The following is a 13,023-nucleotide window of genomic DNA, read 5'->3' as shown; positions in this document are numbered from 1 at the left end:
TGGGCCTCTCACCCCCTCTGCTGGCTTTCCTTGCTAATGGGGAGCATACATGGAGGCTTTGGGCTCCCTCAGTGGATCAGGGTGGAGAGAGGAGAGGGGAAGGGCTGCCAGTGGTAAATGAACAATGGTGAATGGCCCCCCTCTTGCCCATGGCAGGACATGGAAGCTCTAACAGTGAGGCAGCTGTGCTCTGCCATGTGCCCGAGCTTTGGGCCTCTTACCCCTTCCTTTGTGTTCCCCCGTGTACAGCCTGCCCCATGGGGATGGAGAGGGCTTGGGGAATACTTACAACACAAACTGTAATGAAGCCTGGTGAAGGAATACAGGATCAAAGAGAGCTGGTATTCAGAGCAGCTCCCAGGCAGGCGTTTTACACAGATGAGCTTTCTCGGTTACTACCTGCCAGCGTCCACAGAGAGGGGCACTGAACCGCAAGCACATTTAAGAGAGAGGCACTGAACCCCAACCACATTTAAGAACCTGTCCAGAAACCACTGGGATTAGTGCTGAGGCACAAGGGTTTGGCACCTTCAGGAACCCCACACTGCCTTTCCTTTAAAGTCACCAGGTTGGACCCTGGTGGGACTTTACATCTTGCCGGCAGCAGTGGGACAGGCAGATCCTCAAGGATGTCTCCTTGTACATCGAGAGTGGGCAGATCTTGTGCATCTTAGGGAGCTCAGGTAAGCTTGGGAAGTACTTTAAATTTACGTTCTCAGTGAGCATTCAGAAAAGGCTTTGGCTTGCTTTGAACACATTGGGAAAACAGGTTTAAGTTGTAGCAAGAGGGCCACAAGTTTGGTATTAGAATGAAATCAAATGACATGTCTGACTGAATGGAATCTGGTACTAATGTGACGCCTTTAGAAAGATCCTTGGAAAAGAATAAACTCCTGGGGAGCCTGGGTGGCTCAGTTGGTTAAGTGTCCGACTTTGGCTCAGGTCATGATCTCAAGGTTCATGGATTCGAGCCCTGCATTGGGCTCTGTGCTGGCGGCACAGAGCCTGCTTGGGATCCTCTCTCTCTCTTTCTCTCTCTCAAAATAAATCAACTTAAAAAAAATAAAGTCCTGCCTAACATATTAGTTAGTTCATATTTCAAAGTATGGAAAGCCCCTAACATGGTGCCTGGCATGTAGAAGTACCCAGTAAACACAATTTCCCTGATTTTTATACTGTGCTCAGGGGCAGGAAAAAAATTAAGCACAAAGGTACCCACTTAGCCCCATATCCATTGTTTTGTTTTGTTTTTTATGATGCATTTCAAATATACAGTCAAGAGTAGAGAATAGAGAAAGTTCATGTATTAACATCTGGCTTTATCAAATCTTAACATTATACCGTATTTGCTTCATGTCCTTTTTTTTTTTTTAAATCCCAAGTCAACATATAGTGTAATAATGGTTTCAGGAGTAGAATTTAGTGATTCATCACATATAACACCCAGTGCTGATCCCAACAAGTGCCCTCCTGAATGCCCATCAGCCATGTAGCCCATCCCCCCACCCATCACCCCTCCAGCAACCCTCAGTTCTCTGTATTTAAGAGTCTCTTATGGTTTGTCTCTCTCTCTGTTTTTCTTATTTTTCTTTCCCCTCTCCTCTGTTCATCTGTTTTGTTTCTTAAATTCCATATGAGTGAAATGATATTTGTCTTTCTTTGACTGATTTTGCTTAGCATAATACACTCTGATTCCATCCATGTTGTTGCAAATGGCAAGATTTCATTTTTTTTGATCGTGGAGTAATATTCCATTGTATATATATACCATATCTTCTTTATCCATTTGTCAGTTGATGGACATTTGGGCTCTTTCCATAATTTGGCTGTTGTTGATAGTGCTGCTATAAACATTGGGGTACATGTGTCCTCTTTTGTATCAGCATTTTTTTATCCCTTGGATAAATTCCCAGTAGTGCAATTGTTGGGTCGTAGGGTAGTTCTGTTTTTAGTTTCTTGAGGAATCTCCACACTGTTTTCCAGAGTGGCTACATCAGATGCATTCCCACCAACACTGCAGGTGTTCCCCTTTCTCCACATCCTCACCAATATCTGTTGTTTCCCGAGTTATTTTTAGGCATTCTGACTGGTGTGAGGTGGTATCTCATTGTGGTTTTGATTTGTAGTTTCCTGATGATGAGTGATGTTGAGCATCTTTTCATCACATCCTTTTTTTTTTTTTCATCACATCCTTTTTTTTAAGGAATTAAATATTACACACTTCACTGAGGCTATCTTTGTGCCCATTTCCCACTCTATCCTCCTTCTCTATTTTGGGTTATCTACACTTGAGGCTGAATTCACTGTTTGTCTCTGTGTCCCTACGTCAGCCAGTCATTGCTCTGGGCAGGTGTAGCCTCCAGAGAGGCAGATCCTTGTGTCTGAGGGCAATGGCCCATGGGGATCACAGCTGTTGACTCCTCAGCATTGACCCTGACAAGTGGATCTGCATGGACACTACAGGGTCCACTACTACACTAGGTTATCCCATATACTTTCAGGGTAAAAGATTCTGACAGACTGGCTTCAGAGGAGTTTCCTGGTTGAGTTCTTGTTTGCACTGCATTGTTGACATTTCCTGGCACTACCTACTTGCGTTCTTCTCTGTAATAGCAATGGGTAACACAAGTCTGCAAAAGTCAAGCACGGTCAGCCTCATTTGACCTGGGAGTTAAATCCATAGCCATTCCCCTGCTACAGCAGGTAAACAACTGGGTGGCAATAGTAGCATTAAGATTAAATGAGAAGGAATTCAGTGACAAAAAGTGTTACCTCTTTGCTGAGATTTCTTGTCAGTTCCTATTTCCAGTTTTTCAATATTTCTAACTATATGCATGCACTGTGACATTCAGGGTCATTCTAATTTTCCTTTTGTTAATTATTACATTCTTTAAAAATAAGAAAACCTGAGTTATTCCTGTTGTTTTTTGCTTGTCTTCTTTCTGTAGGATTAGAATGGTGTGTGGCACACAACAAAGAATGACTTCACATTCTCAGAAGGGTGTCCCACAGGCCAGTGTCATGCTTCATGCACATCTCAGCAGGACAGTGGGTGGGAGGCCTTGATCTGGGAGCTCATGGGCTGGTTTGTGATCATACCTAATCATAGTTTGTTTTTTGTTTTTTTTTTTAATTTTTTTTTTTAACGTTTATTTATTTTTGAGACAGAGAGAGACAGAGCATGAACAGGGGAGGAGCAGAGAGAGAGGGAGACACAGAATCTGAAACAGGCTCCAGGCTCTGAGCTGTCAGCACAGAGCCCGACGCGGGGCTCGAACTCACGGACCGTAAGATCATGACCTGAGCCGAAGTCGGACGCTTAACCAACCAAGCCACCCAGGCGCCCCCCTAATCATAGTTTTATAACAATGTCTATCCTATTATACTGGCTATGAATTCATAGTAGACTGCAAATTCACCTGGGGGTGAGGTTTTATTTTGTTTTCTTTCTGTATTCTCAACAACTAGAATAGGACTAGCCACATAGTAGGTGCTTAGTAATATGTGTTGAATCAGTGGTATGTTAGCATTTCACAAAATGACATATGATTCCATTGGTGTCTTACCTCACACAGCGCTGTTTGTCAAATCTTTATTAGTGAAGCAAAAGAAGACTTAGATGGTCAAAGTCTCACAACAGAGTGGTCTAATGTAAGCCTGCCTAGGGTCACCCAACATTCCAGGGGAGGGTAAATATATTTGACTCATTATTTGCTATCAGTTGGGACCCAGACTCTGGGCTGCTTGCTCCCTTGTAGAGGACTATTTAGTTATAAACAATTTCTGTCTGTTTAGGGAAGATAACTCCAAAGGTCATGGTTTTATTGCCCTATAGGGCATTAACCTTTTGTTTTCTTTTTTTATTGTGGTAAAGTACACATAAAATTTACCATCTTAACCATTTTTAAGTGTACAGTTCAGTGGTAATAGATACATTCACATTGTTGTGCAGCCATCTCCGCCATCCATCTTGCAAAGCTCTTGTAAAGCTCTTCATCTTGTAAAACAAACTCTACACTCATTAAGCAACAACTCTCCATTCCTCTTGCCTCCAGCCCCACCATTATACTTTGTCTGTATGATTTTGACTACCCAGCCTCATAAAAGTGGAATCATACAGTATTTGTCTTTTTGTGTCAGGCTTATTTCACTTAGCATAATGTCCTCAGGGTTCATCCATGTTGTAGCCTGTATCAGAATCTCCTTCCCTTTTAAAGCCCTTTTAAATTCATTTGCTGCTCTGTTCATCCATTAATGCATCCATTAAAGGATACCTGAGTTGCTTCCACATTTTAGCTATTGTGAATAATGCAATGAAGATGGGTGTACAAATATCTGTTTGAAACTGTTTTCAATTCTTCTGCCAAGAAGTAGAATTCTACTTCTTTTTTTTTTTTAATTTTTAATGTTTTATTCTTGAGAGCAAGTGAGCATGAGCGGGGGAGGGGCAGAGCGAGAGAGGGACACAGAATCCGAAGCAGGCTCCAGGCTCTGAGCTGTCAGCACAGGGCCTGAGACGGGACTCGAACTCACAGGCCGTGAGATCATGACCTGAGCCAAAGTTGGATGCTCAACCAACTGAGCCACCCAGGTACCCCAGTTCTTCTACTTTTTCTACCAAGAAGTAGAATTTCTGGGTCATATTGTAATTCTATTTTTTAATTTTTTAAGAAACTACTGTTGTTTCTGCAGTGGCTATACCATTTTATATCCCCACTAACACTGCACATGGGTTCCAATTTCTCTACATCCTCACTGACACTTGTTTTCCAATTTTTTGATAGTAGCCATCCTAAAGAGTGTGAGGTGGTATCTCATTGCAGTTTTAATTTGCAGTTCCCTAATGCTTAGTGCTGTTGAGCATCTTTTCATGTGCTGCTTGGCCATTCATACATCTTCTTTGGAGAAATGTCTATTTAAGTCCTTTGCCCAATCTTGAATTGGGTTGTTGCTGTTGTTGTTTCTGAGCTTTAAAGCTCTCTATGTATTCTGGATATTAATCCCTCATCAGATACATGATCGCAGATATTTTTCCTATTCTGTGGGTTGCCCTTTTACAGTGGGGATAGTGTCTTTTGATGCACAGAATTTTTTAATTTTCATGAAGTCCAATTTGTCTATTTTTTCTTTTGTTAACTATACTTTTGGTGTCATATTCTAGGACATTAAGCATTTTTGTGTCTAACTTTGCATCTTCTTCTTTTTATTTTCCACTGATTATACATATCAGTTTCTTGTATTATTTTTTTTGAATAAACTTTTTCATCCTGCTGGTCAATGACTAATGAGTTGATAGGTAATAAAGTTGAGATATCTTTAAAAAGAGGTTTGCTATGTATTTCTATGTAAAAAGTATCCCAGAACTAAGTGGCTTAAAACAATAAAAATCATTACTATCTCTCAGGGTTTCTATGAGTCAGAAATTTGGAAGAGACTTTGTTGGGTAGTTCTGTCTGGAGTGTCTCATGAGATTATAGTCAGAAGCCTGCTGGGCTGCAGTCATCTGAGGGCTTGAGCAGAGCTGGAGAATCCACATGCAAGGCAGCTCCCCTGCATGCTGGCTGGCAAGTTGGTGCTTGCTGTTGCTTACTGAGAATGTATAACATGAGAAGAGCCAAAGGCCCAGGAGAGAACCCTGAGTGTCACCCACAGGAGGCTGGGAGGGAGCAGCCAGACCAGCAGGATAAAACAAAGAGGATGAAGTGGCATCAAAGCCAAGGGAGAGAGATTTATAGAGCAAGGCAGGCAACAGTATCAAATGCTTTTGGGAGGAAAGTACCCACCAGATACAGCAGCAAGGAGGCAACCTTGATGACCTCAGGGAGGCCAGTTTTGATGTGATGGGACTGGAATCCAGGCCCGAAGATATTTGGAGCTTCTGTCAGAGTTGAGGTTGGATCACAGAAATAGAAGGTCAAGGAAGCTTCTAGTTAGAGGAACCACATACGAGGCTTAGGATCATGACTGGGAAATTTTAGAGCATGTTTTGAAAGACAACTTGAATGAAGTCACATTTTGTTTTTTTACACTCCCTCCCCTCTTCCCACACTGACCTCTACTGAACATACTGGAGCTAACTCTGATCTTGGTCAGCCCATGGGTTAAATAAGAACACCACCGCTAATGGAGTTTGGCTCATTCATCTTTGTACCCCTCACAGCAACAAGCAATTGCTTTACAGTATTTGAACAAAAGATCTTCTCTGCGGTTTTGCACAAATCATCATATCCTTGGTAGAATTCTCTCTTTTCAGGCAGTTCAGAACCTCTTGCCTGTTAACTTCTTAGCAGCCTGGCCATGCTAATTCCTGTGTCCATTGACTCTCTGGGCTCATGTAGGTTTATGTCCAGTATGAAAACGAGGGGCCAGCTGGTGTCTTATCCTAACTGTATCACCTAACCTCTAACACTAGAAAAATGAAACCAGGGGAAAGCTGTTAGTGAGGTTCTCAGTGTAGGCTGAGGCCAACTTGATTTTACTAAAGGACTTGCTAGGTTGGTGCTTCTGAAACTCTGATATGTGTGGTAATTACCCAGAAATTTTATTAAAAAGCAGAATCTTGGGGCACCTGGGTGGCTCAGTCAGTTAAGCATTTGACTTTTGATTTTGGCTCAGGTCATGATCTCATGGTTCGTGAGATGGAGTCCTGTGCTGGGCTGTGCGCTGACAGTGCAGAGCCTGCTTAGGATTCTCCCTCTCCCTCTGCCCTCCCCCCCCCCCTTCAAAATAAATGAACACTAAGATATATATTTAGGGGCACCTGAGTGGCTCAGTGGGTTAAGTATCCAACTCCAGCTCAGATCATGATCTCATGGTTCATCAGTTTGAGCCCCACATCGAGTTCTCTGCTGTCAGCACAGAGCCGGCTTCAGATCCTTTGTTCCCCTCTCTTTCTGCCCCTCCTCTGCTTGTTTTCTCTCTCTGTCTCTCTCTCTCTCTCTCTGTCTCTCTCTTTCTCTCTCTCTCAAAAATAAATAAACTTTTAAAAAGTATGTATTTTACACACACACACACACACACACACTCTCTCTCTCTCTCTCTCTCTCTCTCTGTCTGAAATCAGAATCTGATTCAGTAGGCCTGGGCTGGGGCTGAGAGTTTGCATTTGTACCAGGTGCTCAGGTGGTGGTGTTGGTATTCCGACCACACTTGATTAGCAAGGTTCTAGGCAGTGTTCCCTATTTTCAGGAACCACTAACTGATCCCTGGTTGGGGGAGGCAGGTGCAGAAAGAAATTCAGATGTCCTAGATCCAAACGTTTTCCAAGAGCCTAGGTTTTCTTTTTATTCTGATCCTATTTTTTTCTTTTTCAACTCAAAATAGCTTTAGAAGCAAATAGGCAGACAAAGCCTCTCCAGTCCTGACTGGGATGAAAGAAATGCCTCGTCTCTCTGTGACTTTTTTGGACAAGCCGGAAAGACTCATTTGGTGGCATGAGCGTTTGACTCAAGAGGCTAAAGAGAGAGCAAGTTAGTGCTAGACCAGGGGCCCACAGAGGGTCTGGGGATGATGGCCTGGCAATACCTCATGGAGGGAGTCTTCTTGGGCCTTGTCTTTTTGTCTCCCAGGCTCCGGGAAAACCACGCTACTAGATGCCATGTCTGGGAGGCTGCAGCGCATGGGGACCTTCCTTGGGGAGGTGTTCATGAACGGCCGGCTGCTGCACAAAGACCAGTTCCAGGACTGCTTCTCCTACGTCCAGCAGGTGGGCGCATCCCCAGTTCCCGCCCCAGCTGCTGCAGCCTGGCCTCGGCCACTGCCATGCTGATGCCTCCCTCTTTCGCAGAGTGACACGCTGCTGAGCAACCTGACGGTGCGGGAGACTCTGCACTATGCAGCACTGCTGGCTGTCCGTCGCTGCTCCCCAGGTTTCCTCCAGAAGAAGGTGGGTAGCATCTGGCCTTCTGCAGCCCTGCCCCCTAGGGTATCACCCCACAATGGTTCTGCACCCCCCTTCCCTCCACGTATCCATTCCTCCCCTTCACTCTTTACCTCTTTAGTGGGGACTTGCGCTGCCCAGTATGGCACCCACTGGTCACCTGTGGCCTTGAGCACTCAACACATGGCCAGGCCCACTTGAGATGTGCTATGAGTGGGAAACGCCCATGGGTTTTTGGAAATTAGTCTGAAAAAAAATATGAACTATCTTATTAATTTTTGAAATACTGGTTACAGGTTGAAATGGTAGTATTTTGGCTGTATTGGGTTAAATAAATTATATTAAAATTAATTTTACTGGTTTCTTTTTAAAATGTCACTACTAAAACATTTAAATTCTATACGTGGCTTGTATTATATTTCTATGGAATGGCATCGTTCTAGGAGCTCAGTGTTTGAATAGTTATTTTCCTCACAGTACTTTGCTCTGCAGCCCTGTTGAGACTTTTCTCAACTTTCTTTGAGGCATTTTGAATGTGCCTTATCCAAACTGGATTAAGTTAATGAAGGGACTATTGACTTGTCAACTCTTTCTGGGTTTCAGTCTGTTTCTTTAAGTGTATCTAATTTGGAAGTAGTCAGAGGTAAGCCCACAGGGACTAAGGGTGTGTGGGTAGGTGTGCCACCTACAAAGCAGGTGCAGTTCCCTGGGAAATAGGCCCTCAGAGGAGGGTCACCAGAGGAGGCCAGCAACATCTGTTTCAGAGGCTTCAGCAAAGCCACAGCGAAGTTCCTCCTGGGCACACAAATTCTATCTGCTGTCCAGACTCCAAGGTTAGCCTCCTTTAATGCCATTGGGGCTCCAAGGAAATCCTCCATCTCGGCTGAGGGCGCCCCATCTTTATCAAGCACTGCTGAGTCTGCCCCAGGAACTTGCTCAATTCGTCCCTGGCATTGGACTTTCAGACAGGGCTTAGAGAGTGGAATTAGGTCTAAGCTGTGTCCCAAGTGCCAGCAGATTTGTTTGATAAAATACCCGGGTGAGTAAAGAGCATTCTTCTGTTTGAGAGTCCTAGACAGTGCTAGAGGATAAGCTTTTACTCCAGAGGAGTCTTAGCAAGGAGCCTGGCCCTCGAAAAGGACCATCAGCCTCACAGAGTGATACTTAGCTCTGTTCCTGGAGGTTACCTTAGAGTACTCAGAACGCATGGTGAGGTTCTTGCTACTCTACTAGGTTATACAGGCATTCCTTGGAGATACTGTAGGTTTGGTTCCAGACCACTGCAGTAAGGCAGATCCCAAAATCCATGGAGTCAGGTGAAGTTTTTGGTTTCCCAGTGCATGTAAAAGTTATATTTATACTATACTGTAGTCTGTTAGGTGTACAGTAGCATTATGTTTAAAATAAACAACGCACATCTTAATTTAAGAATGTTTTAGGGGCACCTATGTGGTTTGGTCAGTTAAGAATCCGACTCTTGATTTTGGCTCAGGTCGTGATCTCACAGTTAGTCAGTTCAAGCCCTGCATCTGGCAGCGCAGAGCCTGCTTGGGATTCTGTCTCCCTCTCTCTCTGCCCTTCCCATGCTTGCACATGCTCGTTCTCCCCGCTCCCCCTTTTTCAAAATACCTAAAAATAAACTTAAAAAAAGTAAAAATACTTTATAGACACACGAAATAAGGAAATGCTGTTGGAAAAAATGGTGCCAGTAGACTTGTTTGACACAAGGTTGCCACAGATCATTACTTTGTAGAAAATACAGTATCTGTGAAGCCCAGTAAAGTGAAGAACAGTGAAACAAGGTGTGTCTGTACTCTGAACTCTCATAGCTGGCTGGCATTAGTCAGGCTTTGTTCACACATAGTATTGCATTTCATTCTGGCATCAACCCTATGAGGGAGGCATTATCTCCTAACACACAAGATTAAGATCAGATAGTTGGGAATGGCAGAGCTGGGATGTGACCCTAGGCTGTCTAGTTCTATCATGCCTTCCTGAGCTCCTGGAATCTCCCGAGCTGCATTGTGATGAGAGAAGATGGAGGTCGAGTTCAGCCCACACTGAGGCACATACATATTCACGTGACTTACCCCTGACAGTGAGTAACAGATGAGTCCATCTATGGACTTTGTCTCTGCTTGCTTTAGTATTTCTGTTTCTAAAAAGGGCAGAAAAAGATCCTATTGGTATCTGAGTGGGAGAAATGAAATCATAAACAGATTCTTCTGAGTTAGTGATCCACTTATGTCACATATCCCAATGAGAGAATGAATCTAAGAAAGCCATGGATCTCTTCCCCAGAAAATGCACATATATGCATAAATATTCAGAAAATTCATGGATGCCTTGTAATCAATTGATGGCAAAATTGTCCCCCCCCTGCCCCCAGTAACTGTTCTCTTGGCACTGGCAGCCCCTAAAAGTCCTGTGAAAGTTCCTCTGCCTGAGAAAGTACTTTCTGAGCAAATCTAGTCCACAGAACATAAAATCTGGACAAAGTAGTAAGAAGGAAATGGTGGTAATAGAGGGCAGAGCACAGCAGATCTCTCCTCTAAGGAACCTGAACATAAAGCTGTGGTTGACATGGGCAGTCTCTGTCTGCTGGATTGTGGGCTAAACCTTGTGCTTCATGGGCCACTTGAGAACCCAGACAGTTCTCTCAGTCCCAGTCTGTCACTTGCTAGTGGTGTGACCTTGGGCAAGTTATGTACCTCTCTGAGCATCTGTTTCCTCCTCCATAATGAATAAATAATAATGCATCTCTCCTGGTATTAATGTGAGGAATGAGTCCATTTTGAGAACACATAGCATAGAGGTTGTTGATCCCAGTGATCCCAAGGGTTCCTTCTAAGACATTGTGAATTCCATTCCCAGTAGTGTTCACCAAACAGAGAGGCTTTGGGATAGAGTATGAGACATCTGAAACAGGTTAAATAAATGCCTCCTCTCTCTATCCCTTCCAAGCCAGGAGAGCAAGTTTACTCCTTTATTCTGGTTGTTGCAGAGCAAATGACAGGGATACTCAGGAATCTGCCCTGGCAGGTGAGCACATCAGCCTGGCCATATCAAGCAAAACTCAATTCCAGGATCCTTCTACTCTGATGGCAAGAGGAGACCCTTTTTTCCAAAATAAATCATACTGGTTTATTTATGCATTATTAACCTCGTTTTTCTTTGGATGTAATATAGATGTATTCCTTCTTGTGGTCAAATCTACATCTATGCTTTTGATCCCACTCCTGGCTCTTCTGGAACTTTGTTCCACAAATTATCTCCTCTTTTACTCCAATCTACTTTGTTGTTATTTTTTTAAAGTTTTTACTTATTTTGAGAGAGAGAGCAAGCACGAGTCGGGGAGGGCAGAGGGAAGGAGAGAGAGAATTCCAAGAAAGCTCTGCATTCCACACTGAGTCGGATGCAGGGCTTGATCTTATGACTGTGAGATAATGACCTGAGTCGAAATCAACAGTCGGGTGCTTAACTAAGTCACCCAGGCGCCCCTACTTTGTTGTTACATATTTTTTTAATGTTTCTTTTTGAGAGAGATACAGAATGCGAGCAGGGGAGGGGCAGAGAGAGGGAGACATAGAATCTGAAGCAGGCTCCAGGCTCTGAGCTGTCAGCACAGAGCGCAATGCAGGGCTCGAATTCACGAGTGGTGAGATCATGACCTGAGCTGAAGTCAGACTCACTACTGACCTACCCAGGAACCCCTGTTGTTACTTTTTAATGTAGTGTTTTGTTTCTTTTTTCATGGTAAAAGTAACACAGTCTCTTTGGATGTGTATGGGAATGCAACTCATTACCATATATGTAGGTATTTTCAGTCTGTTTCTAGCTGCTTTCCCCAGGCCCTATGTAGATATGGGTAATCAGCAAGGCAGGGCCAGAAGTAGAGGTTTTTGAGTCTCTGGAGATGGGTTAAGCTGAGGAAGGAAAGAAGGAATGGGAGGGAAAAGGCCAACCTTCTTGATTAGACAGTCATTAAAGAATGTTTCTAGTTTTGGGGAAGTTGAGGAGGAGGAGTAAGGAGAGGGTGTCAGGGAGTGGCAGAGTCTAAGAGAAGTGGAGAGAGAACTGGAACAGGACATGAAGTGTGGCTGTAGGTAATAAACTGGGTCCTCTGTAAAGTCCTTAAAGATATTCAAGTAAAGAATTGGCATTATTTTTAATTACTTTTGATAACTGGATTATATATGATGCAAAACCACACTGAAAGTGGGCCAGGTGGGACTCCAGGACTTATTTGGGTTATATAAGGGTAGTCAGGTTTAGTTCAAACCAAATTAGGTTTTTTTTGGTATATAAAACATTTATTATAATAAAATTTCAAAAACCAGACATATTTTTTTAAATGTTTATTTTTGAGAGAGTGCGAGCAGGAGAGGGGCAGAGAGGGAGGGAGACACAGAATCGGAAGCAGGCTCCAGGCTCTGAGCTGTCAGCACGGAGCCCAACCTGGAGCTCAAACTCATGAGCTGTGAGATCATGATCTGAGCCGAAGTCAGATGCTTACCCGACTGAGCCATCCAGGTGCCCCCAAAACATATTTTAAAAAGTATGTTGTAACTGTACCTTTGGAGGATCTTTATGCTGGACTCAATGCAACATCTGAAAATAGGGGTCCAACAGGGGCGCCTGGGTGGCTCAGTTGGTTAAGCATCCAGCTTCAGCTCAGGTCGTGATCTTCTGGTTCGTGAGTTCGAACGCCATGTTGTGCTCTGTGCTCTCAGCTCAGAGCTTGGAGCCTGCTTTGGATTCTGTGTCTCCCTCTGTCTCTCCCCCTCCCCCAGTCAGTCTCATTCTCTCTCTCTCTCTCTCTCTCTCTCTCTCTCTCTCTCTCAAAAATAAATAAACATTTAAAAAATTAAAAAAACGATTTCTGTGAAAATAGGAGTCCAGTGAAGTCTCCAGTGTTTCCTGGTGAATTTCCCTGAAACAAATGTAAACAGTTTTGTTGCTCTAGAGACTTTTAAAAAACAGTTTTATTATTTGTTCTAATCTGACACATGTATTATGATTTAGACCAAATTGAATTTTACCATAATAGGCATGTTCTCCCTAGAGTGTGGTGAAAGTGGCTGAGCACTCCCGGGAAGTGTGTTGCCTCTCCCATGCCACCTTCAGGCCATGAATTAGGGCAG

The 13,023-nt window shown here is 43.6% G+C and overlaps 1 protein-coding gene across 9 annotated transcripts in view; it reads left to right on the top strand.

The window, feature by feature from the left end:
- Positions 1–13,023, top strand: part of ABCG5 (ATP binding cassette subfamily G member 5) — a 47,801-nt gene that overhangs the window by 10,656 nt on the left and 24,122 nt on the right. For 4 of the 9 annotated variants that reach the window (XM_042932141.1, XM_042932143.1, XM_042932133.1 and 1 more), the window contains 3 exons: positions 562–683; positions 7,569–7,705; positions 7,787–7,885. In XM_042932141.1, the coding sequence (XP_042788075.1) occupies positions 562–683; positions 7,569–7,705; positions 7,787–7,885 (358 nt within the window). Of the gene's footprint in view, positions 1–52; positions 684–7,323; positions 7,470–7,568; positions 7,706–7,786; positions 7,886–13,023 lie in introns of those variants that run through there. The other 5 variants (XM_042932138.1, XM_042932139.1, XM_042932140.1 and 2 more) reach the window with 5 other exon arrangements.

Source organism: Panthera leo, chromosome A3, assembly GCF_018350215.1.
Source record: "Panthera leo isolate Ple1 chromosome A3, P.leo_Ple1_pat1.1, whole genome shotgun sequence".
Lineage (NCBI taxonomy): Eukaryota > Metazoa > Chordata > Mammalia > Carnivora > Felidae > Panthera > Panthera leo.
This window is presented reverse-complemented; position numbering and strand designations above follow the sequence as displayed.